At 47.4% G+C, this 25,512-nt stretch overlaps 9 protein-coding genes across 9 annotated transcripts; 5 read left to right on the forward strand and 4 right to left on the reverse strand.

Annotated features, from left to right (window-relative positions):
* Positions 1 to 32: 32 nt before the first annotated feature.
* On the reverse strand, positions 33 to 2,760 carry BDW43DRAFT_311837 (uncharacterized protein; the record flags this gene model as incomplete). The annotated part of the gene is made up of 7 exons (XM_032047257.1): positions 33 to 992; positions 1,064 to 1,121; positions 1,183 to 1,936; positions 2,006 to 2,067; positions 2,121 to 2,285; positions 2,349 to 2,451; positions 2,529 to 2,760. The coding sequence occupies 7 exons, from the start codon at positions 2,758 to 2,760 to the stop codon at positions 33 to 35; spliced, it is 2,334 nt and encodes a 777-aa protein (XP_031899602.1).
* A 2,584-nt stretch (positions 2,761 to 5,344) lies between these two features.
* Positions 5,345 to 7,803, forward strand: BDW43DRAFT_320023 (sugar porter family MFS transporter; the record flags this gene model as incomplete). Its single annotated transcript, XM_032049004.1, has 8 exons — positions 5,345 to 5,415; positions 5,469 to 5,543; positions 5,611 to 5,874; positions 5,939 to 5,964; positions 6,022 to 6,112; positions 6,161 to 7,167; positions 7,238 to 7,352; positions 7,413 to 7,803. 8 exons carry the CDS (start codon positions 5,345 to 5,347, stop codon positions 7,633 to 7,635), a joined length of 1,872 nt encoding a protein of 623 aa, XP_031899603.1. The 3' UTR covers positions 7,636 to 7,803.
* Positions 7,804 to 8,527: 724 nt separating this feature from the next.
* Positions 8,528 to 10,908, reverse strand: BDW43DRAFT_300828 (putative beta-N-acetylglucosaminidase; the record flags this gene model as incomplete). Its single annotated transcript, XM_032044960.1, has 2 exons — positions 8,528 to 8,902; positions 8,971 to 10,908. The coding sequence occupies 2 exons, from the start codon at positions 10,906 to 10,908 to the stop codon at positions 8,528 to 8,530; spliced, it is 2,313 nt and encodes a 770-aa protein (XP_031899604.1).
* Positions 10,909 to 11,908: 1,000 nt separating this feature from the next.
* On the forward strand, positions 11,909 to 14,394 carry BDW43DRAFT_103137 (uncharacterized protein). Its single transcript, XM_032037794.1, has 9 exons — positions 11,909 to 12,309; positions 12,371 to 12,410; positions 12,463 to 12,945; positions 12,997 to 13,121; positions 13,177 to 13,371; positions 13,457 to 13,695; positions 13,767 to 13,823; positions 13,883 to 13,966; positions 14,019 to 14,394. The coding sequence occupies exons 1-9, from the start codon at positions 12,057 to 12,059 to the stop codon at positions 14,199 to 14,201; spliced, it is 1,659 nt and encodes a 552-aa protein (XP_031899605.1). The 5' UTR covers positions 11,909 to 12,056; the 3' UTR covers positions 14,202 to 14,394.
* Positions 14,395 to 14,748: 354 nt separating this feature from the next.
* On the reverse strand, positions 14,749 to 16,456 carry BDW43DRAFT_300830 (putative MFS transporter; the record flags this gene model as incomplete). Its single annotated transcript, XM_032044961.1, has 3 exons — positions 14,749 to 15,642; positions 15,708 to 15,941; positions 16,022 to 16,456. 3 exons carry the CDS (start codon positions 16,454 to 16,456, stop codon positions 14,749 to 14,751), a joined length of 1,563 nt encoding a protein of 520 aa, XP_031899606.1.
* Positions 16,457 to 18,269: 1,813 nt separating this feature from the next.
* BDW43DRAFT_278549 (OSBP family protein) lies at positions 18,270 to 20,427 on the forward strand. Its single transcript, XM_032042182.1, has 4 exons — positions 18,270 to 18,826; positions 18,891 to 19,216; positions 19,273 to 19,327; positions 19,399 to 20,427. The coding sequence occupies exons 1-4, from the start codon at positions 18,764 to 18,766 to the stop codon at positions 20,194 to 20,196; spliced, it is 1,242 nt and encodes a 413-aa protein (XP_031899607.1). The 5' UTR covers positions 18,270 to 18,763; the 3' UTR covers positions 20,197 to 20,427.
* A 1,580-nt stretch (positions 20,428 to 22,007) lies between these two features.
* On the forward strand, positions 22,008 to 22,551 carry BDW43DRAFT_103216 (putative pathogenesis associated protein Pep2). The gene has a single exon (XM_032037796.1). The coding sequence runs from the start codon at positions 22,042 to 22,044 to the stop codon at positions 22,477 to 22,479; it is 438 nt and encodes a 145-aa protein (XP_031899608.1). The 5' UTR covers positions 22,008 to 22,041; the 3' UTR covers positions 22,480 to 22,551.
* On the reverse strand, positions 22,008 to 24,137 carry BDW43DRAFT_278552 (RTA1 domain-containing protein). Its single transcript, XM_032042183.1, has 2 exons — positions 23,370 to 24,137; positions 22,008 to 23,304 (listed from the first exon to the last, which is right to left on the reverse strand). Exons 1-2 carry the CDS (start codon positions 23,539 to 23,541, stop codon positions 22,625 to 22,627), a joined length of 852 nt encoding a protein of 283 aa, XP_031899609.1. The 5' UTR covers positions 23,542 to 24,137; the 3' UTR covers positions 22,008 to 22,624.
* On the forward strand, positions 23,794 to 25,471 carry BDW43DRAFT_103212 (uncharacterized protein). The gene is made up of 2 exons (XM_032037795.1): positions 23,794 to 24,111; positions 24,168 to 25,471. Exons 1-2 carry the CDS (start codon positions 24,046 to 24,048, stop codon positions 25,266 to 25,268), a joined length of 1,167 nt encoding a protein of 388 aa, XP_031899610.1. The 5' UTR covers positions 23,794 to 24,045; the 3' UTR covers positions 25,269 to 25,471.
* Positions 25,472 to 25,512: the final 41 nt, after the last annotated feature.

Consider the following 25,512-nt stretch of genomic DNA (forward strand, 5'->3'; position numbering starts at 1 on the left):
CAAATTAATTAATATCAACTTAACGTTACCCTTCATATTCCACGCCGTCGCGCCTCTTCCATGGCTATATCCGCCAAGTCAGGGAAATCCCGATTTAGGCCACTAAGAAGCAACTCGGCTTTCTGCCGCTTTTGCCGCTCAATCTGGCCCTCCAGATGGGAGATCTTGTCAAGAACTTTGGCGTGCGAGTCGATCAGAGACAGCTCAAGAAGGCCCTCGGCGTACTGACGTAGAGCGCTTAGTTTCCTTTCAAGAGAGGGGATGCTTTCTTCATTATCCGAGTTGGAAACGTTTGCATTGTGGCTGTTAGGCTCACGAGGATGTCGGTATGCGACATTCTCTGGCATGGAAGAAAATGAAACATGAGGCTGTACATGCTGACTGCGAGGCAAACTGCTGTCTGGGAGGATTCTGTCCTCGACGAGATCGCTGATGCGGAGCTGCCCTTTTGAGTTGAAAGACCCGATTGAACTAGCGCGAGGAGGGCGATGAAGCGAACCATCAACGTCCGTAAGAGTATCTGATCTCCTATTGTGAGCTGGCTGGGCACTTTCAGAATAGGGGTGTACAGCTTTAAATAGCGACTGCTTATTGTCATCGTCATTTTGCGGCTTGGGTCGCTTTTGCCCTCGAGGGTACATAGTGTTCTGGGGCGATGCACTTTTTGTAGCTGATATGGCTTTCTTGCCTCGCTTCTGGTCAAACACATTATCCACAAATCCGGAGACTCGGCCTCGAGGATCAACAGGCTTGATGCGAGCCCGGATAGGCTTATCCTTACTTTGGTAAGGACGAGAAAAATGGCAGCAACGGCAGTTGCAGATCTGTGAGCATTTCGGGCAACTCCACGAATCTTCATTTCTCAGGAATCCAAGGATATCGATATCAAAATGCCTATACAGGCCGCGGTAGCAGAAGAAAGCTGAGCATTGAGGACATGCAATTCCCTTCCAGACAGGGTGACTGTCACGACATAAGTGGCACAGACGGTCCTGAGCGTGGTCAGTTTGTGCATCAATTGATACGGTATAAGGTTCGATTCAATAGTATCGTGCTGTCTTACTAAAGATTGCCGTCGCGCGTCGGCCGCTGCCAAGGCTAAAGCACCCAAAGACTTTTGTCTACCTCGCAGGTTAGCCGAATGATATCCCCTTACCGTAACGAGCTTCAACAACCCGTCACCCAGAAGGTGGGGGTATAACAAAAATGGAGTCATACCCCTTTTGCCTTATTTTCGAGGAGAGATAGCCACCTAGGCTATCCTGTGTGGTTTTTATGAGACCCTGACAATATTCGATCCGAAATAGCTCAGCCCAGGTATAATCTCCAACATGCTTGCAACTCCTTCCGGATACATAACATGTTAGACATAGGTCAAAATCCCCACACTGCTCGCAGTGAAGATGCCGGTTCCATATTGTCAATCCGCAAAAGTTGCATTCCACAACAGCTCCTTGCGTATCCACAAGTTTAATAGGTACAGATGAGTCGCAGCCGGTATCCTCATCGTCGACTAACTGTTGAAGCATATCTACAAGCAGCTTTGTCTCTTCTGGGTTACATCGACTGTTGTGAAGTGCATGTACTGGTATCAAAGGAACTCGGCCTGTATCCGCATGGCATTGTTTCTGATACACGGGCTGAACATAACTGAAGAATGAGGTAATCGAGGTAGTATGCATAATATTCCAAACCACCTTCGTGACCATGGAGCTGACATTCCATATTTGATGAGCAGTTGCTGAAGGAAATATAACCAAGTCCCCGGGCTCTTGATGAGTGACATAAATTGGAAAATCGGCGGCAGATTCCATCTGCGCAATAGAGATATTGGCCCAGTCAGTGTGAGATGACTTTCCAAGACCTTCCATAAACACGTCGTATTTTCCCTGTGAATCTTGATCTGTGCCAAAGCACAATGAACCATATCGGCTTCCTTTACAGAATCAGAATGATGGCAAGAACGACAAGGTTAAGTCCACAGTCGCGGGAGTCGATTACATACCATCCGACTCGATCATTAAATTAAGTGCAACCGTTCCACTAAAGCATCTGTGAAACCCAGACCTGAGGTATAACTAATAAGCGAGAGTTAAGCTCCTTGTTTTGGGTACACGCACAAGGACATTTGGGTTCCAACGTAAGCCATCAACACTTCAGGGATGATATCCTTTGGGAGCACTCGGAACAAATCGATTGAGCCTAGTTGCATCAAACAAGAAGGCAAGACAGCCTTCAATGCTCTGATCCACTCTGGGGGACATGGCAGATCCTTTGCATATAACCTACCATGCTAGTCAATAAAGCAAGTCACCAAAATGTAATAGCAGCTTTTCGGTTTAACATACGATTCCCGGACGTGACCAACACGAGTGTGGTTCGTGGGGGATATCAGATCACGAAGTCGCATCCTAATGTCTCGGCCAGTCTGACAGTTCCTTACTGGTATTGCTGACCAGACAAACCCCGGAGGGTTAGCCGTTAGTAAAATAATATTGGTTGTTTCTCATGCAACTATCACAACGCACCTCCGGAGGATGAAGATGCAATCAAGCACTCATTGCTTAAAAACGATGCGTCCCAGTGGGCATTCAAATTTAACCCCCGTATCACAAACGGCTTCCCATCTCGCAGCTTCTTCTCAATCCAATCAGGAGTCTCATAGATGGTCTGAACCGGAAACTCGGAAAATGGAACAAACGGTCCCCCGAAACGCAGGAGGTCCTGGGCAGACGGTATGTTTGACTGCGATAACTCCATAGTGTGACTGGCCTGGATTCAGATACATCTCTATGTTAATCCAAGCAATTGCAGCATGTTGCTGTATATATAAACCGATGCGAGGCCTGGGTTGAACCACAAACAAACATCTCGGAACTGGAGGTGGCGGTTGTGTTTGAGAACTCGCACGTGACTTACATTTATCTCCAACATGCCTTAACCATTTAGGGAAATATAGTTCGTAAGGCCAAGTCTCAAGACAACTAACTAATGTACCTTGAAAGACAAGAGCGGGCAAATTTCCCTTGGAATACATAAATAATCCTACGCTATCGTAGTTAACAGGATGAAATAGATAGTTTGTATTTCTTGATCTAGTAAATCCACCAAATAAAAAAAGAAGATTAGGGGGACTCACCAACTACTACCTGTCGTTGATTCAAGTTTCAAGCTCGAAAGACAGACAGATGGTAGAGCGTAGGGCAGAATAGTCACCCCAGAGGATTATATTAACAAATGCGCATATATCATTAAACAAATAATTCTATATGGATTGGGTCTTGCAAAACAATGAGTCAGAAAATGGATCTCGTGGTCCACTCAGAATCAGAGATCATTAGACGGTATAGCACAAAAGCGGAGAACTAGGTAGAGTAGAATCAGAAACTATCCGCAGCAGCTATACGGTTCGGTACTTCTTACATATAGTTTATCGTGATCCCATAGAGCGTGCCTTCGGAAAGGTGTTGTGGTTAGGGAGGAGAACCCTTCTTCCGCAAATTCCACTAGAGTGACATATAAATGAGCAAATTAATGCAGTAAGAAATGGATAAACACACATAACTTAGCTCTAGCCGGTGCCTTGGGATATAATTTTCAGCCGGTAAACCCTTGGTTGAAGGCATTTCAACCATCTTTGTGATTAGTTCTCCTGTTTCAGATTGATTAGAGCCATCCTATGACTGGAAACCATAGCACAGTAAGATGCGTTGTCATTGTTTTCGCAATGAAAACAACCCTAATTTCTAGCTCTCCAGGGTATCGAGGAGGAAGTAATAAAAGATGAAGATATCCCAGTGGCACGAAAAGCCTCGAATATGCGCTGTTAGAAATGAGGGCTACGGCTTATAACACCCGTCACAATCCTGCTAGGTTTTGGGAAGTCGATAGACGGCTCAGATCCATAAATATCATTTAATGAGATGCCTCAAAGTCATGGATAACCTGTTCCTACTTCGTTTGAATGGAGCAGCTTGCTCTAAGCTCCTCCCCTTCAAACGTACAGCTTCAACCGAGGGATTAGAATTTTGCTCGATTTCAACTGGACCACTGGTAGTCTATCATATTTAACTTTTATTCAGAATACTCTATGTTTTACTGTTGACTAGCTATTGGTCTACTTCTAGCAGAAAACCCCTTGAGTTACGGGTTGGCTTTTAGCCTTCGGGGTAGACCGATACTTCGGTCACTCTGATGGGTCGTGAATCACACTCCCCGGATTCCTTGGTGGTCATACCCGGGGATATCTGGGGTTGGGGATGGAATCCAATGAATGATGGACACAGTATCACTGATGAATTTGGCTCGTCATCACGGAATCGCCACCCGAAGGACTTCCGTCACCTAGATACCGGTACAAAAAAAAATAAAGAAAAGAAAAGAAAAGAACAAAGAAAAAGAAAAAAGAAGCATGAGCGACTCTTATTCTCACCCTAACTTCATGTACATGTACCATACTCAAACAAGATTAGTAGGGCGTTGTTCAAGACAGGTACCCTAACTCTGGACTAGGGTGTTATTACCTCCCTCACTTGTCATCGAGGGAGAAGCTTGTCTTTCAGCAATCAGATGGTGTTGTCACACTAATGGAAGAGCTGCTGCGATCATGTTACCAAGGACTAGTCCGCTGTGTATGACATGACCTTGTTGATCTTGCTAGCTTTTCTGGAGGAAGCCTGAGATGTGAAAACTACTCCAATAAGGATTCCTCATACAGGTACTAACTATTCGTCCGATCAAACTCCCGGATTGTTAGACTAGGTATGATTAGAAGCATTTACTAGTAGGTATGGGGTATGGAGATACTTGTATCACTATCTCCTTGAGTGAATACAGAACTTCTCTCGTATCATGACCTACAATTCGCTTCTCCTTATCCCCCGTAGTGGGGGGTTCTATGGAGTTGTGGCCCCTCCAGTGAGGAGACAAATAGAAGGATGTCTGACAAGTATCACCAAGTATACCAATGCTATGGGGTCCATGGACGAGAAGTTGGGTAAATGAATGTTTTGTCACCTGCTCGTTTGGAGCCCTATTTCTTGTCTTCCATGGCGCCTTCCCCTTCTGGATCGCATGACCGTGTTTTTTTTTCATTTTCGGTTTCTTTTTTTTCGTCTGATCCCCTGATCTCCTTCTTTTCTCCTCTCTTCCCTCCCCTTCTCTTCCTTCTCTTCTCTTCTCTTCTCCCACCCCCGCACTTTTGTCTTCCCCTTCTTTCTTAAACCCTTCACACCCTTTCGCAAAATATTGGTACTTCCTTTCCCCACCCCTCATTTATCAAAACAACCCTTTAAAGGTTGGCCTAGATTCACTTTCGCAGCCCTACTGCAAAGCTTCAGTGATCATGGCCGACCCCAAAGTGAAGTCAGATGGAGATGCCCCTCCTGATGACCTGATGACCCGCATTGAGCAACGGTTCGTCATCTCTGATATCTGTATTCTGTCTCTTGCTGACAGAGTTTGGACAGTCTCAGCAGCGATCATGCTGCTTCTGAGAAGGGCCACATTGAGCATATCAATCTCAACAAGAACACCACTGCAAAGTAAGTTGTCTGCTCTGTCTAAGATCTGCCCTTCCGGATGATGAATCGAGGGCTAATGCACTCCTAGGATCAAGAACCCTCTCGCAGACCTGACCCCCGACCAGGTTCTTCGAGATGTCACGGACTTTGCCAACGAGCATGAACTCATTGATATTCTTCCGCATCTTCGGAAGGGTGCTCTTATTGCTAGAGACCCAGACAACTTTCGAACAGTTGATGGCATGACTGACGCTGACATTACCGTCATTGATAACGAAACCCTTCACAAATGGCGCCATCCCTGGCCGCTCTATTTCACTATTGGACTTTGCTCCATCGGGGCTGCTGTTCAGTAAGTGTCTCATCCACTCGAAGTCTACTAACCTTGCTTACGACATCGGCTAATTATTCTGCAGGGGATGGGATCAAACTGGAAGCAATGGTATATAACTTAGGCAATGTGTGTGAATGAAGATCCGTTAACTCCCTTTGACATTAGGTGCCAATCTATCCTTCCCCGATGCCTTAGGTATCTCGGAAAAGGGTCCAGACGGGGCCAGAAACCAGTGGCTTGTGGGTGTGGTGAATTCGTACGGTGTCCTGCAATGATAAACCCTCATAGGCTGACATGGAAATAGCGCACCTTACCTCGCAACTGCATTCCTCGGCTGCTGGCTCTCGGATCCCTTGAACAAGTACTGGGGCCGCCGTGGTGTTATCTTCATTTCTGCCATCTTCTGTTTGTTGACCCCCATCGGCTCCGCGGTGTCTCAAACCTGGCCCCAGTTATTCATTACTCGCATCTTGATGGGTATCGGAATGGGCTTGAAAGGAGCCACAATCCCTATTTATTGCGCCGAGAACACCCCCGCAAACGTGCGTGGTGGCCTGGTGATGTCCTGGCAATTGTGGACGGCGTTCGGGATTTTCCTTGGGACTTGCGCCAACCTTGCCGTCAAAGACACCGGCTCTATATCTTGGCGCTTGCAGCTTGGATCTGCTTTCATTCCAGCCCTTCCTCTGACACTTGGCGTGTTCTTTTGTCCAGAGTCTCCCCGTTGGTACCTTAAAAAGGGGTCGGTCAGGAAAGCATACCAGTCACTGTGGAAGCTGCGCAACAGTGAGTTGCAGGCAGCCCGCGATCTCTATTATATTTATACTCAGATTAAGCTCGAAGAAGAGATCACTGTCAAGGGAACCTACCTAACCCGCTTTAGCGAGCTTTTTACTATCCCGCGTGTCCGTCGCGCAACCCTTGCTGCGTGGACAGTCATGCTCGCCCAGCAGATGTGCGGTATCAATATCGTGGCCTTCTATTCCTCGACCATTTTTGCCCAAGCAGGCGCAAGTGTAAATGAAGCACTATTAGCCTCGTGGGGGTTTGGTCTGGTTAACTTTCTATTCGCCTTTCCAGCTGTGTTCACCATTGATACCTACGGACGCAGGGCCCTGCTCTTGTTTACTTTCCCGCAGATGGCTTGGACACTATTGGGCGCAGGGTTTTGCTTCTACATTCCGGTAGGACAGGTCGCACATCTAGCCTGCGTTGCTCTCTTTGTATTCCTTTTCGCGGCGTTCTATTCGGTCGGCGAAGGCCCCGTTCCTTATGCTTATTCAGCGGAGGTCTTTCCCTTATCGCATCGCGGTTAGCATTCCACACCACCTAGCACGTGTTGTAGCGGTTTCATTCTAACTTTAACGTCTTTCTCATCCAGAGGTCGGTATGTCTTTTGCTGTGGCAACATGCCTCTTCTGGGCCGCTGTGCTCAGTATAACTTTCCCACGAATGCTAACGGTTATGACCCCCACCGGTGCTTTCGCTTTTTATGCGTAAGTTGACTGTTTGACCTTCAAGGGCTCTTGTTGTACAATATTCTAACATGATAACAGTGGCTTGAACGTCACTGCATGCATCATGATCTTCTTCTTAGTCCCGGAGACTAAACAGCGCACCCTGGAGGAGCTGGACTATGTGTTCGCTGTTCCCACCCGTATGCACTCTAGTTACCAGGTCAGAAAGGTGCTCCCATACTGGGTGAAAAGATATATCTTGAGACAAAACGTGGAGCTGGACCCTTTGTACCAGTTCGACCATGTGGATACCCGAACCTAGTGGACCAGGTAGTACCTAATACCTCCCATATTGAGAGTAATACCTTGTTATCTTACAGTGGTGGGAGACTGAGGAGATTTACCAGTGGTTTCGATTTCAGCATTTTCTGTGTTTCCAATAGGATCTTAAGGTGTGTATGTACCAAATGGGGATGGCTGTGAGGTTAAGTTTTACTAGTTCCCATCAGCGATTTCGTCATGATGTTCTCTAATGGTTGAGGAATAATGAACATCCATCTATCTTGATTTGACCCCAGAATTATAAAGAAGCATTGGCTCTCATCCATCAACCCTTGATCAGTCTCCCCCTCCTCCCCCAAGGGCATATCAGCTCATTTATACGGTGTAATCCTAGCTACTCCGGAGCTTTTTCGTGATCATTCTAATCTCATTTGATCGTTTTGTAACCTACTACTGGTGGGAGGAAGCACAGTATTATATCGTCTCGGAAACTAGGTCAATGCTAGTCAGAGGGGTTGAAAGAGTGACCTGCATTTTCATGCAGTTCCTGGGTTGCTGCGTATCGTGTCTTTGAGATATACGACCTATTGAGGAAGCCTAGGTGTTGGACTACGCGTACTGGGTGAACTGAACCTCGCGCCATCGTCTCGGACTCTGGCTCCGAGACGGAAATGCCGAGCCTTTCACATATCGATATACATATCTATTTTTCTTTCTTAAAATTAGCAGACAGAATAGAGAGAGAGAGAGAAGAGACAAATTCCAATTTGTAACAACCTTTGCATGTATACTCCTCTCTACAGATAATGGCAATAACAATGCCAACGAGCCGTCCGGTACATATCAACGGATTACGACTACGATCAAAAAGAAACCTATAATGACAATTCCCTTCCATCTCTAGAGAAAGTTGTTCATTGCAATGTCGATACTTAAGACCCAAGTTGCATCGTGCCCGTTCTGCAACGCCACCAAACCTCGAACCCGATCTTCTCGTACCACCCTTCCAAGCTCACCCAGTCCACAAAAACTCCCTCAACTCCTCTGTGCTTCATATGCTCAATCGCATGGCAAAGCATGGCAAGCCCAACTCCTTCCTTACGGTAATCCATGTCGACTCCCACACAACCGATGACACCGGTTTTGGGCCCACAGAGAGAAGGGAACGCCCAATGTGACTTGAGCATGGGCGACCCATGAGAAAGCATTAGCGTCCAGCCCACCTGCTTCCCGCTGGGATCAAACGCGGTCATTACACTGGATGGGTATTTGCTCGGGTCAAGCTTATAGTACATCTGAACCCAGGCCTACGGAAGGTATTAGTATGCTACCAATAGCTCGGGAAAAAAAGATCGAAGAAAGTAGGAACACATACTGGGTTATAAGAGAAGTTCTTCTCCTGGCTAACGAGGCATTCTTGGTAGTCTGCAGGTTCAAGAGGGCGAAATGTATATCCTCGTTCCTTGGCTCGGGTAGTGTACAGCTCTGAGGTTCGGAAATCCCTGATGTCTTGGTAGAGGTCAACAGACCGTGGGACTAGAGGGTCCAGTTGAAATCCCCGATGGACAAAAAAGTCCAGGACTTCCATCGGCAATTCAGTAGGGATCCCAGGCCAGAAACGTGGGAATGTACTTCCCAGCTCTAGGCGAGATCTTTGGAAACTTTTGCCCAACCATTTTCGGCACTCAGCAAGCAATGCGCTTCCTACTCCCCGGCCCTGCATTTTTGGGTCAACTGCAAGTACCGCAAGCTGACCACATGCCGTATCCTCCTTAGTGGTCACGAATAGAAGGCAGAATCCAATGACTTTAGACTCAGGGGAGCCTGTTCGGGCGACAAGATGGTGTGACTCGGTAGGAAGAAGATGGCGCCGGGGTATTATCACTTCATTCAAATCGTCCGCAGATATCTTATACGTGGGTAGGGCTGAGAGCCATACGTCATAAACCTGGGAAAAGTCCATTGCAGCCGCGTATTGCCGTATTTGAAGCCAATGCGGTGCAGGCTTTTCTGGCCCAACAGGTAGAGCCCCCTTAGCGAACCACGGCCTGAAGAGACATTCCACGGCCACCATAAATGCCTCAATCGTTGGCTCGTACGTAGTGACATAAGTCTGAATGCTAGAATCCTCTAGAAAATCATATGGATTGCAAAGCGCCATAGAAACTAGTGCACGAGCATGGTGTGACAGTTCGAGTCCCAGTGTCCTTTGATAGGCAGACTCCCTTGCATTGATAGACGCAAATATGACCACGTCGGCGGCTTCGACAAGACTGAGCTGCTCAGTTGAGAGACCTACTGGCCCATATCTAATCTCGAAGGCTTGATTATTCCACCGTCTAAGGATCTCGAGATAGGCGGAGGCATTGTAGGATCCCTGTCTGCCCAATCCTTCCCCATCTACTGCACCACCAGCTGGGGTTTTGTCACCCGGAAAGAGAAATGCAATTTTTGAAGAAGCCGACAAGGGAAGAGTATTCTGTGTATCTCGTACGAGGGTGACTGAGCTAGAATATGCTTCTTTCGCTAACTCAGCGCCTCTTTGATTAAGAGATCTAAGACCATCAAGTCCCTGTGGCTTGAGCGCCGCGTCCCAGCATAGGAATCGTTTCTTTAGCGTAGTTACTCTGCGAAAAGCTTCCTCCAAGCGTGAAGTCGGTAATTTTCCGGATTCGATAGCCTCGCAGACCTTCTCGATAGACGCTACCTGGACAGAATAAGTATGACAGATCATAATGCTGTCGCAGCCAGCACCTAAAGCGAGAGCTGCGCCCTCCTCAGTCCCACATGTGGCACGAATGCCATCCATCTCCAGACAATCTGTGATCACCATACCGTCGTAGTTCATATCCTTCCGTAAGATGTTTAAGGTATCAGCAGATAGTGTAGCAGGAAGCTGGCTATCATCAATAGCAGGCAGCGCAATGTGGGCCGTCATCACTGCTTCGATACCTTCGGCTGCAGCTCGGCGAAAAGGTCTCAGTTCACACCGATCCAGTTGTTCCCTAGTTTTGGAAATGATGGGAAGCCCATAGTGAGAGTCTACGGCGGTATCTCCGTGTCCTGGAAAATGCTTGACGCTAGGTACCACCTTCTGCTCCCGGAGTCCTTGAGCAGTGGCACTTGCAAATCTTGCGACAAATCCCGGGTGATCTCCAAAGCTGCGGACCCCGATTACTGGGTTCAAAGGCTCCGAGTTGATATCGCACACAGGGGCATAGTTCACGTTGATCCCGAACAGACTCAGCGTCTCGCCGGTGATAGTGCCGATCCCTCTAGCAAGCTCCGGGTCATAAGTAGCCCCCAAAGCCATAGGTCCTGGGAGTTGGGCAGCAATAGGGGGCGAGATCCGAGTGACTAGACCGTTTTCTTGGTCTATACCAATAAAAAGAGGAAGTTCATGTCCGGCTAGTCTCGCTTCCTTTTGTACAGCGTGCGTTAGAGCCTGGGCGAGAGTGTATTAGCTCTGTTTCTTCCTATGTGTGATTACATAGTTAGAGTGACCTACTTGCAACTGGACTGCATCGCTAATGTTTCGCTTGAAAAGAACAATGCTGCCCAGTCCATAGTCGTGGATAAGGGTTTTGATCTCAGCGCTAGGAGTGAGGCCGTGGAAGCCGACCGCGAAAAGCTATATATAAATGGTACTTAGTCCAATGCTGTCATTTGACTTAGAACTACGCTAGGAAGTATTGCTCGTACCTGGCCGACCTTCTTACGTAGATCTGTGGGCTGCATCTCCGCAACTTCTCAACGAGGGGTTGAAGAGAATCGGAGAGTGACCCGCGTTAAAAGGTGGTGATCGGTGGATGTGGAGTGGAGTGGAGTAAGTACTAATCCAAGGGTCTCCCCATTCATAGGTTTGATATAATTTGGTGCCTTCGAAGGAGACCCACGCGGGGAAAGGGGACCACTCAAGTGAATAAAACAAGTGAATGTTTGAAGATTAGATTGTATTATCAGAGAGATGGAAGAACAAGAAGAAGAAGAAGAAGCAGAACATTGATGTTATCCCAGGATGGAAGGTACTATAACAAAGTACTGCCGAAAGGGCTAGGTAGATGGGTTTTGGCCTTAAAGCCTGGTTCAGGCAATAAAATGATCCACGTGAACCCCCGGGGAAATATTCAACGACTCAAGAGATGGCGGAAGTTGGAAAAGTGATACAAGGAAACCCGGTCTCCTGCGGGGTAAAAAGGAAGAAGATCAATTGATTGAATCCGATTCGGCAGAACGAAGCTCCTGATAAAGTGTATCATCCTTGATCCTTGATTGCATTCAACTACGGCCGCCAGGCCTCCTCCCCTTCGCCAGCCCTTATCTCTCTTTCGCTCGTCTTTTCTTTCGTGCTTCCTTTTTCTATGATCCATCCATTGTTTTACCCAATAACTTGAAACAGCACGCGCCCCCGTCAGACAATACGACAAGGCTCACATTAGTATCCCTTGCGGGAAAATCATCATGTCACACATTGAGCAGAGTCGCGACCAAATGGTCTCAGCGATGGATTTAGATGGTACAAACAACGGAGCTGCTAAGGGAAGTTCTGAAACCACCGGCAAGGCCAATGTCACGGTTCAGGGTATAGCGCCACAGCAAGAGCAGCTCCCCTCCTCAGGGGATGAGCTTGATCACCTTTTCAGAGCCGAGGAGGGCTATGACCAGCCAGCAACAACACGGAGAGAACTATGGTCTTACTACCTTTACTACAATGGTGAGCCTGTGGATGTCTCTTGCTTCTGGTTCTCCCTGACATGGATTGCCTTTGCGCTCAGGTGATAATGGAGTTGGTCCTGGCTCTTATTCTCAAGCACTGTGTGTACACTCAATCAGCGCCCCCATTAGAGTAACTGACTGATTCTCGCAGATTCCAGTGGGCCCTGACCGGTGCGGGCTGGCAGCCAGGAACGGAACCACGTGAGCCCTGTACGGCCTCATCTGCGTGCGTAGTTCCTTGGGCTGGAGGCACTCGATCTGTCTCATCGGTCATTCTCATTGCGAATGGGCTCTGCTTTGTTTTCATGACGGTGATCTTTGTTTGGTTGGGCAGCGCTGCAGACTATGGCTCCTTTGGTCGCTGGTTACTCTTAGTCCTAACCGTGGTCTGTTGGGCTTTACAGTACGGTATGATGGCGATCAAACATCCCAGCCAATGGCCTGCGGCGATGGGCATGTATGTGGTAGCATATATTGCGTATGGTGCTACTTTGGTATTCTACGCAGCCGTTTTCCCTCGGCTTGCACGCTTTATGCCCCACGTCCGCAAGGCCCGTGAAGAGGATCTGCCGGAAGGAAAAATCACTTTAGAGGAGTATGATGCGATAGAGTCGCTGGAAAGAAACCATATCAGGTTAGTGATCCATTTCTGGTCATTTACGATACAGGTACTAATGAGCTATAGCAACGTGTCGACTGCACATAGTAACATTGGATACCTCCTCACATTGGCCCTCAATCTGAGCGTTTTGCTGCCACTTCAGGGGAACAACTACTCGAACAACCTTGCCCTTTGTCTGACGAACTCTTGTATGTATTAGTTTGAATCTGCATAGTCTTCATGTACCCTAGCTAACATCCCCAGATTGGGTTATCCTAGGTGTGTGGTGGTTCATTTTCCAGCAGAGGCGGCCTGGGCCTCCAGTCCCAAAGGGCTCAAGCTATGTAACGATCGGCATCAAGCAGATATTAGCCGCGCTTCGAGAAGTTCGGTCTCTACCGCAGACGCTTCTTTACTTTCTTGCTTACTTCTTACTGGCTGATGGACTCAACACAACTGGTAAGCGGTTTGTTGCGTTACACGTTTATGTTTTTCATCGAAAACAGCAAAGAGCAAACCGCTGATGCAACCTGAATGTCGTTAGGGACACTCGTCAGCATCATCCAGAACAATCAGGTATCATTCTCATTCCTCCAATTAACATACCTCGGCATTACTCAAGCAGTATGTTCAACGGTCTCGACCTTCGGATTCTGGTATATCCAGAGGTACTTTAAGATACGTACCAAGCGAATGTTTCTCATTACCAACTTCTTCAGTGTGTTTATCCCTTTTTGGGGTATGCTAGGCCTCTGGACAGCACGCATCGGATATCATAATCGGGTACGTCAATTCGCTATATACAACAAAATTCCCTCCACAAACCTTCGACTAAAGAGAAGTAATCAATACAGTGGGAATTCTACTTCTATAATGTTGTCTTTGGTCTGTTTCAAGCCCCATACTACGCCGTGCGTCAGACCCTCCTTACCAACCTTCAATTGACTTACACATCTAACATTCAAACCAGTACGCCCAAACAATGATCAGTGAACTCATGCCTGAAGGATATGATAATATGTTCTTCGCTCTGTTCGGCATAACTAACCGCGCCGTAAGTTTGACTATATCCGTCGAATAAGAGCATACTAACAGTGTACACCTAGTCCTCAATAATTGGCCCCAATGTCATTCAAGCTATCATCAACAACGCACAAAACAATTGGATGGGGTTTCCATTCCTTTTTGCTATCTGCACCACTGCTATGATCATGGTTAGCTTTGTGGATGTGGAAAAGGGCCGTAAAGATGGCCGAAAGTTCGTGCAGAGGAAAAAAGATTTTCGGTGAACGACTGTGGCATGATGATAAAGACTGGGCACTACGGATGTGGGGAGGTTCTAGTATTACGGAACTATGGTACACAGTGCAATACCTTATATTTATAATAATGACTGTAGTAAAGATGCTACATGTTCTCAATCCCGAAGTGCGTGTACTACCGCCTGTCCAACAGCAGTGAAGATTTGAGCTCAAGTGCGAGGCGACGCTACTTCTTCGTATCAATAGGAATTTTACTGTATTTCGCTTTGGCATCTAACACTAATATAAACCACGAGCATTATGCACAGGAAGAACCAAATGGGTATCCATGAAAAGACTGACGCCACATGATAAACGAGAGAATGATAATATATACAGCAGAATGTGGTATATAAAACGCCGAAAGCCCAGACACTTTTCGGATCTACCCGTGTACCATATATAACCCTCATTTTTTGTCAACCCTTGCATAGCCAAGCATGATGCAGTTATACTTTTACATCTAGTTAGGATTTTCTCTGTCTTGTTTTTGGGAAATTTTTTGTCACATATAGAGCATCAAGTCTAGACACTCTCACAAGACGGTCCTTTTTTTTTGAGCTTGTTTCTGCTCATGCTTCGAATCGATGGTTTCTCGCCACTGAGGACCATACTCAGCGGTCAGCCATACTGCAGCACCAGCAACGACCAGGAACAAGGCTGAGACTGTATTAAACCAGCCTACGCCCATTGCTTTTGTAGCTGGTAAGACGACACCTGTGCCTAGTGCCGCAAAAACATATCGGAAAAGATAGTTGCCGGCAATGACCTCGGCACTACGGCCCTGATCATGCATCACGTCAAGACAGTATGTATTGATGCTTGGGAAGCAGAACAATTGAGCGATTCCCTGCAGGAACATTGCGATAACGGGGACGGGAATTCCACCAACTTCCTGGTCGAGCGTCCATCCGTATATGAGAATGCAGCCGGGAGCGATAATGCAGATAAATGCTAGGCAAGAGCGAAGTCGGTCCTCTGGAATTCGGAGACCGTTCCGGCGTTTGATGTACTTCCGAACAAAGTAATCGGCCCAGCGGCCGCCAACGAAGGTGCCAGCCAGGTAGCCAGCACCTGGAGCAAGATAAAAGAGGCCACATTGAATAGGGCTGTTCAGGTGAAAACGAGGGTTAAGGATGTAACGGATAGGGGTCAAGAGGGCGTATTGGTTCCAGACTAGGGCGCCCGCGGCTAGGCCGGTAATGAAAATGTTAGGGTATGAGAAGGTCAAGCCTATTACACGAATGGGCGAGATGCATTGCCAAAGTAGCTTGCTCTTCTGGGGAAAACTCTTCCCAGCCAGGTCACCACTGGTTTTAGAGTGTATCGTCTCGGGGAAGAAAAAAATGAGCAACAGGGCAGCAAATCCGCTCATCGCGGAGAGGAGCCAAAATATCACCCTCCATGGTCGGAAGGTAACTATGACACCCTGTACAGTTGAAAGTCAGGCATGGCACACGAGATGACTAGGCACAAAATGAATTCATAACATACTCCGAGAAAAGGGCCAGCTGCAGGTCCAGTCATACTCCCTGAGAGGAGCCACACCATTGCCGATGCTCGGCTGCGAGGTTCATATACATCTCCAATGGCCGAGCTGCCGACGACAAGGAAAGACGTCCCTTGGAAGGCAGTGAGGATACGAAAGACGAAGTAGGCAGGAAGGTTAGGGGACAGAGCCGTGGCAATGGTAAAAAGGAAAAAGAGAACGCCGCTCGAAACAAAAACCTAAGGAGATATATTATTGTCAGCCAAAGTCCGGAAGGGAATATCTCTTAAGCATAGTGGCGCTAATATTTATAACTTACAGGACGACGACCCCAAACCTGGCTAAGGGGACCCCAGACAAGAGACGCAACTCCCATTGACGTTAAGTAGAGTGCATTGCTAGCATTGATTATATCCCCAGTTGTATGATATGTCTTTGATATCTCCGGGACCGCGGCCAGGATTGCTGTTGATGAGATCGGAGCAAGGAAAGCACAGTATGAAAGAACGCAAACAATGACGGTTTTTCGTGCGGAAGAGAACCGCTTGTATTGTTCTGAATCAGCTTCTTCGTAGTCACCGTCTCCACCATCGTCTGCAGCAGGGTCTTTTTCTGGAACATGGCCGTGTCCAGAATGAACAGGGACAAGAGTATTGGGCGTGCCAGGTGGCAGCCCAAAATCTTCCCGAGGCGCTAGATACTCCTCTGTGGCGACATGAGTCGTTGAAGAGTCCAGAGATGACCTGTCCGACATTGTCGGAATCTCTCTCTCGTAGACAGAAGGAGGCATGACCGTCATTTATGTGAAATGCAGGGGAAAAGCAAGGGAATAGGCAATGTTCAATTAAAAGAAAGAATGTGTTAAACACTAGGTTTAGACACCGGGTCAATGAATGAACGACTATACAGAAAGATTCGACATTGAGCTGTCTTAGAAGCTACCTGGAATGAATGACTGTGTGAAAGCAAAAGAGAGACTGGAAACTGAGAAAGGAAAATCCGTCTTGGATACGATGCTTCAATGACCAGACATACTGACACCAGACGTATCTTAAATGGACAAAATCGGAAAGGGGGACAGAACCCCAATGCCCTCTGCATTGCGCGTTTCGTAGAATAGAATTTCATTTTTAGCATGACTATCATCACATCATCAGTCCGAAGTGTGGCCAGGCCATAGGTTGAATGGAGCTCGCTCGATATCATTGGTGCCTGAGCATACTAAACACCTAGTAGATGAAATAATTCGAAGCGTAGCACAAGAGTTTTGGGGCGGCCATAAGGATAGCACAGGCCTCATACAGTGAGCGGAGCCAATGATGTGCCTGAGAGGTAGTCACGCCCATGGCTACTATAGGGTCGGGAGCGGAGCCGTAGGTCTATAGCTTGGCCCAAGAGTGGGAACGGGATCGACATCGCAGTCCAACTGGGCCCCTGGATTACCAACGGCACCGCGAATGGCTTGCACAAGGCCGAAAACCACGCATGCTTCGGCAAGGTAGTTTTTTCATTCGGCGGAGACGGTTACCGGCCTTCATCTGGAGCCAAGGAGAACACGGCTTCCAATAGCTCCCGCTACCCATCGGTTCTTGACTAAGGAGGATCCGCGACCAAGTGGAGCTGCAACAGTAGCTGTCCAGGAGGATCATCACAATAGGTTTTGCGATGAGCAAGCACATGATGGCCCAGTCACTGCGTTGAAGTCAGCTTTGACGTGCTTCCGTAGCGACCATTTGGTAAAATTTTGAGAAAACTGTGTTACTCACAAAAGGCCCACTGATCACCGTGACTGGTCGGTCTACTTGTTGCCTAGAACACAGGGGTTCATCGTTGACAACAAGAATCTGCGTAGAGAACAGCTCTGTTTGCTGTGGGTTTCTTTTCCTTTGCTTCCTTCCTTCCTTCCTTTCCATCTTTTTTGCTTTCTTTTTTTTCGAATTGTGATTCTTCACAGATAAAAGGCAACAAAAGCAAGAAGAAAGAGGGTCAAACTGGGACTCCACTTTTCACTGCAAGTCCAGCCTTATATGTTTATCCAACCTCCTTAGAGTTCCCTCTTGGAGGTCTCCCTGGTCTTGTTTCCCATGATAACCCAAATACTCTTGGGGCATTGTTGTTGCATTGATTTAGTAGAAGAGCGATTAGTGTAGTGAGCCCTGTCACGACCAATACCGCAAGGGTGAAAGGGGGGGGTGGAGAAGAAAAACCCCTCAATATGATAGGTACGGATACTTGTCACACAAAGAGGCAATTATGAGGTTGGACCAAAAATTGTGTATCCGAATGAACGCCGAAAGGTGAGGCTTGCGTGGATCAAGGGGCGGGACTGAGTGAGTTTAGTCGGGACTACTACTACTAGTGATAGGAGGAAAAGTTTCCATAGAATTGAAAAAGGGTCCCAGGTCAGGTGAAGAGAGCCAAGTCATCTGATAAGATCCCTGGGAAAGAAATCAAGAATCAATATAAAAACGGCGAGGGATCTTAAATCTAACAAAAGGAAAGTTTTACTTTTTTTTTCCTTTTAGTTTTCCGGTCATGTTTATTTTATTTTCTTTTATCTGTCTATTTATAGGTTTCTAAGTTGGAGAATAAAGGCAGCAAACCGTGATCTTTGTTCTTTTAAAACAAGGGGTATTGAAAGCAACAAGAACAAACGTTGGTTAGGGAACACAACCAATTACTATCACCAGATAGATAGTGCTACTAAGATTAGTAGTATGTAGTTAGGTTAGTTACTGTAATGTACTCTCATATAAGATGCATGCAGGACGAAACCAACCAGAAGGGAGGAGAGCGCGGGGAATGACGTCGGCAGCCTCGTAACGGGACTAGTGTTACAGCCGTTCGCGTGGGCACTTCCTCAACTCTCTCCCACCCCCAAAACAAGTCTCTCTCCATTGTTCTTCTTCCCCTTCTCCCCCACATCGCCTTCTTTTTTATCATCCCTCATACTTACTACTAGCCGCCGGTGATTTGGTCACCTTGAAACTAATACATTAAAAAATTTCGTTGACTGTATTTTTCTCTCAAAAGATCTACGAAATTTTGTCGCCGACAGAAGATGAGTTCCAGCAAGGATGCTATCCCCGCCAGCAGCAAAGGCTCCTGGTCAAGCTTCCTCAAGGTACGTCACAATGCTCCGCAATTGACCTCTCGTTCCTCTGACTAACTGCCGTGTCATACTAAAGTCTATTGCTTCTTTCAACGGCGACCTTTCGTCCTTAACTGCTCCACCCTTTATCCTTTCCTCCACCTCCTTGACCGAATACTCCGCCTACTGGGCTGAACATCCAAATCTTTTCGTAGCACCAGCCACAGAAGCTGACCCCGAGAAAAGAGCCCTGGCGGTCTTGAAATGGTTCCTCAGCACCCTTCACCAGCAATACTGCACTCGCAGCGAGAAACTGGGTAGTGAGAAGAAACCCCTGAATCCCTTCCTAGGGGAGCTCTTCCTCGGCAAGTGGAATACTGATGAGAATGTCGGGGAAACCTCACTGATCAGTGAGCAAGTGAGGTAGGCGATTACTCTAAATAGATCACCTTCTACAACGCTAGATTGACTTGAGCCAGCCATCACCCTCCAGCAACCGCCTATGCGATTCGGAATGAGAAGCACGGGGTAGAAGTAAGTATAATTCATTTCATTTAGTTTTTTTAATGAAAGCCTGGATTATATCTAACCTTATTCTCCTGTAGCTGCAAGGATATAACGCTCAGAAGGCCTCCTTTTCAAGTACCATCCAGATCAAGCAGATCGGACACGCCCTCTTGTCCGTCACCCCACCCAACGCGGATAAGAACGATCCCGCCCAGAAGGAACAGTACCTGATCACACTCCCAAGCCTGCACATCGAGTCATTGATCTATGGCACCCCCTTTGTTGAACTGGAGAAATCGACTCGGATCGTGAGCAGCACCGGCTACGTGGCCAAAATCGACTACTCAGGCAAAGGCTGGCTGAGTGGCAAAAAAAACACCTTCACCGCCAGCTTGTACAAGGAGAGTGAAGGAGAAAAGAACCCCCTATACACTGTCGATGGGCAATGGTCGAACAAGTTCACTATCAAGAATGCCCGAACCAAGGATGAAGTGGATACGTATGTGGTTGAGGACAACAAGACCGCCCCACTCCAATTGGCCCCACTAGACGAGCAGGATCTCTACGAGAGCCGGCGTGCCTGGCGCGATGTGGCATCGGGCATCGAGCGGGGCGACATGGACGCTGTCTCCGTAGCCAAGTCGAAGATTGAAAATGCCCAACGCGAGCTTCGCAAGGTCGAGAAGTCCGAGGGCCGAGAATGGGAACGTCGTTTTTTCAACCGTGTGGACGAAAACGAGGATCAGGGATTCTTACAACTTGTGAGAAAATCCGGCCTTGTATCTCTCGAGAGTGACAAGACTGGCGGAGTCTGGCGTTTCAACCCGGCAAGCGCAGATGGTGCGAAACCACCATATCACAAGGCTGGCGGCGAGGGCTTAGGGGTTTCTGCATGATTAGAAAAAGCCGTGCTCGAGGACATATTTATACATCCACGTATAAGTTTTCGTATTTGTGGATAAGGCGCCGGCCGCAGTGGTATCTGCGCTTATAGAATGCGTTTGCTTTCACAAGAAAATTTTTTTTTCTAATTTAATCTTTATTTACTCTACTTGGGGTTGACCTTTTTCGGCTTCTGTATATAGAACACGATGATCAATCAACAGGTTGTCTTTTTTCCATTCCATGCTACTAGCCCTCGTCGCAAAGCCACGATCCATACAATGATCTGCGGCGTTCAAGTAAAATTAACGTCTCGTCGACATCTAAAAGATGGGAAGGCAGATCAAATATGCATGACAGTGGATTCTGAGTGGCAAACGCGTAATCACCACTTCTGACTAGGAGTTTCTATTATCTAAAGTGAAACCAGATCTGTAGTGTAGTGAATCAATAGTGACTAGTCGATTGAGAGTATTATGCAGGAGTCTAGTGTTTCATTTCCCCTTTTCCAAGATGGTCAACTTTTTTTTTGGTTTCGGCCCCCTTGCCTATCACTAGGTAATAATTATGAGTGCCGCAGTGGGTGGTTTAATTTAATTAAAGCACGTCCATCGTGGATCAGTGCCTCAGTGATAAGGCAGGAGGATCACGCCGCCTCAGAGTGAGACACACCATCCGGCAATCTATTCGTGATTGTCGCTCTCTTGTGGTCTAAGCTTCTTCCCAGACGTCGTCTCACCTGAATATTGCTAACCTTAATTTACTTTGTCCAGGTATGCATTTCAGTGAACTGCTCCAGACAACAGCGCAATGTATGCACTCCAGTCCTTGTAGTATTGTAGTCCATACAGAAGACAAATACCAATTATTCATGTAAACAAACACTATGCATACATATATATATGTATCCTTGTGTCAAGCATTGCATTATCGCCGTATCTAGATATAAAGAACCTTTTATTCTACAATATGGTATGGAACCATTATGGCTTTACATCCATCGCTACTCGTTCAACCCGCTTGTCGAAATTAGCCCTATTAAATCTCTTGTACGCCAGCTGAATATTCTCGAAACGTCACCGAACGACCAGTTTCCAACAATAGCTGCAATTATCCATTTAACTCACCCTCTCCACATCCACAGCTTCCAGGTCCCAGACCCTCGGAAATGCAATACCAAAGCGTCGCCAATTTAAAGGCTCTATGAAGTTGTTTTACGACAATTGCAGCTCTACTGAGGATTTAAGAAACCTTGATAGTCTGTTTCATTCAGTCAGCGCTCCTGCAACCACGTATGTTTTTCGCGAGCATTCGTCATTCTACACAGCCAATCTAATATTGACAGTCATCCTTCCCTTGCTTCCTTGGCCATTGACCTTCTACAAAAATCCTTCCACGGCGGTTCCCGTCGGCCACGTAAGAATGCTGGGCAATATGACAAGGATCACTAACCCCAATGGCTGTCAGGCGCCAGGTTCATTTGTAACTAATTCTCATGTCTGTCCAAGGAAATCCTAGAAGCTATCACTAGTGATAGGCGAGCCAACGACTTTTACTGTAAAAGTCTCGCTTTAGCGACGGCTGCCAGCGCTCCTTGCAAATGGAAAGTAGAGGTGGCGTACCCAGGCCTTTTAACCGGGGATAGATTATGTTGTCACTTTGGGCTCATACATTATATAAAATACACTCACATCTGTCTATCTATGGCTACTTTCCATTCTGTTCACCTCACCGTTACATATATGAACCGGACCCTCCCAAACAGGTCAAGGACATCCCCAATTTCATCACATCATTCACAATGCCACCAAATCATTACCCAGTCTCCCAACCAAGCCTTCGCAAAAGGCTCCCCCTTCATGTACATCCTGCACTGGGTCATCGGTTCTATGGTAAACATGAGCCCGGAGTTTACTCGAGCCGTATGTAAGCTCAGAGTGATGATCATGGTCCGGTTCACGTTTGATGGGGTCGAGATGGATAATGGGGCGGATTGTCGGTTTTTCTTTCTGCTTGTGAAACGGGACGCGAGGTGGGGGTTTTGCTTCTTCACGCTCTTGTTGTTTGATATGGATCGGTTTGTGCCTGTTCATCCCGTGGAGGAGGCCGAGAGGTTCCCTGCTGGGTATCGGCATTTGGCATGGGCGGAGAGTAGGACTGGGGTGGTGCCGAAGTTGAACTTGGATAGTCACGGGCTGGAGAGGGATGTTTTGTATCGGAAGTGTAGGGATTGGTTGGAGAGGGCTATTAGGCCGGATTTGACGGGGAAGGATTTTGCGGATTGGGAGGTTGAGTAGGTAGCTTGGAGTCGATAATGCCCGGATGTGCTAGCAGGTGACTGTCGGAAGTGGATACGTTCATGCTGTTATATACCGAAAGGTACAGGTAAAGTAAGCGGACAATGCTTCGCTCCTGGCTCGTTGATATCGTGCAAATCTCATCTTAGGTGTACCGTAATCCTTCCTCAGATCCACTCATGTTGATGTTATCCGAGGCAGGCTTCTGTATCAGAGGGTTGAGATTTCCCGGGTACCACACCCCCCAGATCACCATGACGGCGAGCATCAGCAGCGCATCAAAGATATACATGGTCCATTCATGGCTGAGCAAGTACCCATCCTGGCCCATAGCATATTCAATCACTCGGAATATAGACCGAACCATAATCAGCAGACTGACCGCGTACAGTGTGTACAGGTGGGGTTTCCAGGTAATCGCCTGATTGAAGGCGAGGCGCGTAGGGTGACGATTCATACGGCGCCCAAACACGATCGAGGTCACAATAAATAGCCCCAACATAATCACTTGGATTAACAGGCCAACAATCACGATATTCTTCCCCATTTCTGCATTTGATCCTGTCGCCATCAGACCTGCTGCGCTACCTTGAACCACGAAGGAGAGCACATCGCCCAGGACAAAGACTTTTGTCAACCAGTGGGCTCGGATCATGGAATAATGTTCTGCTTGAACGCTGCGCATGATTCGTCCGAGAGTCATGTATACTGACGCGGCGAAGAGAACCGGACCAAGAAGGATGAACACATTTTGGATACAGTAAGGCATGATTTTGTCAGTTCTGCTGTGAGCTGCAGCTCGTGCGCCGTATCCGATAACTTCCACTATACTCTAGTTAGCTGTATCCAATGCGCTCTTCCATGCTAGTCAAGGGCAAAGTGGCACTCACATATGCCTCCAATGGCGAAGGCAAGACAAAATCGAGCTCGCAATCTCCATATTTTCCAGAAGTGGTAGATGGTCGCACTCAGAAAAAGAAGGAGGAAGATGACAGCTGCTGGTACAGACGGTAGATATTGCCAAAGATAGTAATTTCCTCGATAAGGCTCAAGTTGCGCCATTGTTATGAGATTTGTTGGTTAGAGGTATATCTTTCGAGAGGCATTCCGGGATTATCCCAGGGTGACGACTTATGCCAACCATCTTTTATATATCCGGAGATCGAGCAGAAAAGTTTATTTCCGTTCCTGAGCAGGGGTACATTATACACGTAACGAATTTGGCGCCAGATTCTTTGTAGACTGCCTCATTTCATCAGAATCCTCGACCGAATACGCGTATAGAAGCCAGTTCGTGGATCCGATAGTGAAGTGGTCCGTGCATACGCGGATTCTGTAAATTAGGGTCATCGCCACTTCCAAGCCCACTTTTCATGTCCTAAGGTGCTTTTTTGGGGGCCAAGTTAGATTCAGCCTCTGCATTTAGCTATCACCAGCGGCCAAGTATATGCGGGATATGACTTGGCACGGGTCCCAAGAACGAATTGGCGAATAGGCAGCAATCACCCACATGAATTAGTAGTCGATGCCCTCTTCCGGAGGCTGTGGTTCGCCTGAGTGGTAACCATGCCGCGCAGGACACATAAAAAGTCGCGCAATGGCTGTCTTGAGTGTAAACGACGCCATATCAAAGTAAGAGCACCCTTCACATAGCCGACGATGGAATCACTAAATCTCAAGCTGGGCAGTGCGATGAAAGGCGTCCGATATGTACAAACTGTACAACTTCGGAGCGCTCTTGCGAATACGCGGATGTCTTTCGAAGCGTTCCGCGATCTCGCGCTAGTACTCCATCATCTTCCTCCCCAGCAATTTCTGTGGCAAGGGATCGACTATCGGAGTTTTCCGGTCAGAGTTCCGACTCGCTTCCTAAGGATGCCCCTGTCAACATGCTACACATGCAACTCTTACACCACTTGATGACCGAGACACGAAGCACTTTTAATGAGAGTTTCTCTGACGCGATGTTTTCTCCTGATGTCATGCACATGTCCATGTCCTCTCCGTATCTCATAAATGAGATGCTGGCCATCAGTGCCCTACATATGAGCATCTTGCGTCCAGCAGACCAGGACTTTTATCGTCACCAGGCAGCACAACTCCAAACGCATGCATTGACAATTTTCAACAGCATGGAACTTGAAGTGAATCAGGAGACCTGTGTCCCACTCTTTCTCTTTTCCGGTCTTCTTAATGTGCATATGCTCTGTGATAGTTTGAACTTCAGAGACCAGGACTTTGATCAATTTCTGAGCCAACTTGTGAGTAGTTTCCGACTGCACCGTGGCGTCCGTGCAATCACCACAAATTCATGGGGCATGCTTCGTGACTCCCCACTAAAGCCAATAATACTGGACAGTGAGACACGGTTTTCAAGGAGTACCGGACCCAACCCCGAATGTGTAAGGCTCTTGGATCTCATTGAAGCCTCCAGCTTAGACCCCTCTATCACCAATACCTATAAGGAGGCGATAGAGGCATTACAACACGCGATGATTGCGTGCTTGCTTGACAAGCAGGATACTCAGGCCAGCGAGATCACTGCCTGGCCGGTGCTTGTTTCTCCTGAATACATTGATCTCTTAATGCTGCGGCGTCCAGAGGCTCTTGTGGTGCTGGCGTATTACGCTGTTTGTCTTCATTTACGGCGTTACGTATGGGTTTTTGGGGATAGCGGCCGATTCTTGATTGAATCCATTGCCGAATACCTGGGAACAGATTGGGCTGAATGGCTGGATTGGCCAGTGCGAACATTGAAAGGCCGTCACCAAGGCACTGCAACGAACTAATAGGACATTTTAAGAGAATCATTAACATGGATGCCCTGATTGGTCGAGATGAGATCCGATCCGATCGCGATCCTTACAATCTAGCCGAATGGAGGCTAGTCTTACTGTCTGTCACCTGCACGCTTTCCCCTTTGGGTCGTTCTCTGATTTGCCGATGAATAGATTGACTGGAAGTATTACTAGTATCAAAACCTAGATATTGCTCATTGGCTATTGTCGTAATCTATACTAGTACACTTGATAC

This window comes from Aspergillus alliaceus (genome assembly GCF_009176365.1).
Source record: "Aspergillus alliaceus strain CBS 536.65 unplaced genomic scaffold BDW43scaffold_26, whole genome shotgun sequence".
Classification (NCBI taxonomy): domain Eukaryota; kingdom Fungi; phylum Ascomycota; class Eurotiomycetes; order Eurotiales; family Aspergillaceae; genus Aspergillus; species Aspergillus alliaceus.

Excerpts from the sequence above, each read along its gene's own strand:
- BDW43DRAFT_103212 (XM_032037795.1), top strand. The coding sequence starts at position 24,046 with ATGCCGCGCAGGACACATAAAAAGTCGCGCAATGGCTGTCTTGAGTGT. Across the intron at positions 24,112-24,167 it reads GTAAACGACGCCATATCAAA|TGCGATGAAAGGCGTCCGAT; the intron begins GTAAGAGCACCC and ends CAAGCTGGGCAG.
- BDW43DRAFT_103216 (XM_032037796.1), top strand. The coding sequence starts at position 22,042 with ATGTACATCCTGCACTGGGTCATCGGTTCTATGGTAAACATGAGCCCG.
- BDW43DRAFT_278552 (XM_032042183.1), bottom strand. The coding sequence starts at position 23,541 with ATGGCGCAACTTGAGCCTTATCGAGGAAATTACTATCTTTGGCAATAT. Across the intron at positions 23,305-23,369 it reads CTTCGCCATTGGAGGCATAT|TGGAAGTTATCGGATACGGC; the intron begins GTGAGTGCCACT and ends ACTAGAGTATAG.
- BDW43DRAFT_103137 (XM_032037794.1), top strand. The coding sequence starts at position 12,057 with ATGTCACACATTGAGCAGAGTCGCGACCAAATGGTCTCAGCGATGGAT. Across the intron at positions 13,372-13,456 it reads TGATGGACTCAACACAACTG|GGACACTCGTCAGCATCATC; the intron begins GTAAGCGGTTTG and ends GAATGTCGTTAG. Across the intron at positions 13,696-13,766 it reads GCATCGGATATCATAATCGG|TGGGAATTCTACTTCTATAA; the intron begins GTACGTCAATTC and ends TAATCAATACAG.
- BDW43DRAFT_278549 (XM_032042182.1), top strand. The coding sequence starts at position 18,764 with ATGAGTTCCAGCAAGGATGCTATCCCCGCCAGCAGCAAAGGCTCCTGG. Across the intron at positions 19,217-19,272 it reads CTGATCAGTGAGCAAGTGAG|CCATCACCCTCCAGCAACCG; the intron begins GTAGGCGATTAC and ends GACTTGAGCCAG. Across the intron at positions 19,328-19,398 it reads ATGAGAAGCACGGGGTAGAA|CTGCAAGGATATAACGCTCA; the intron begins GTAAGTATAATT and ends ATTCTCCTGTAG.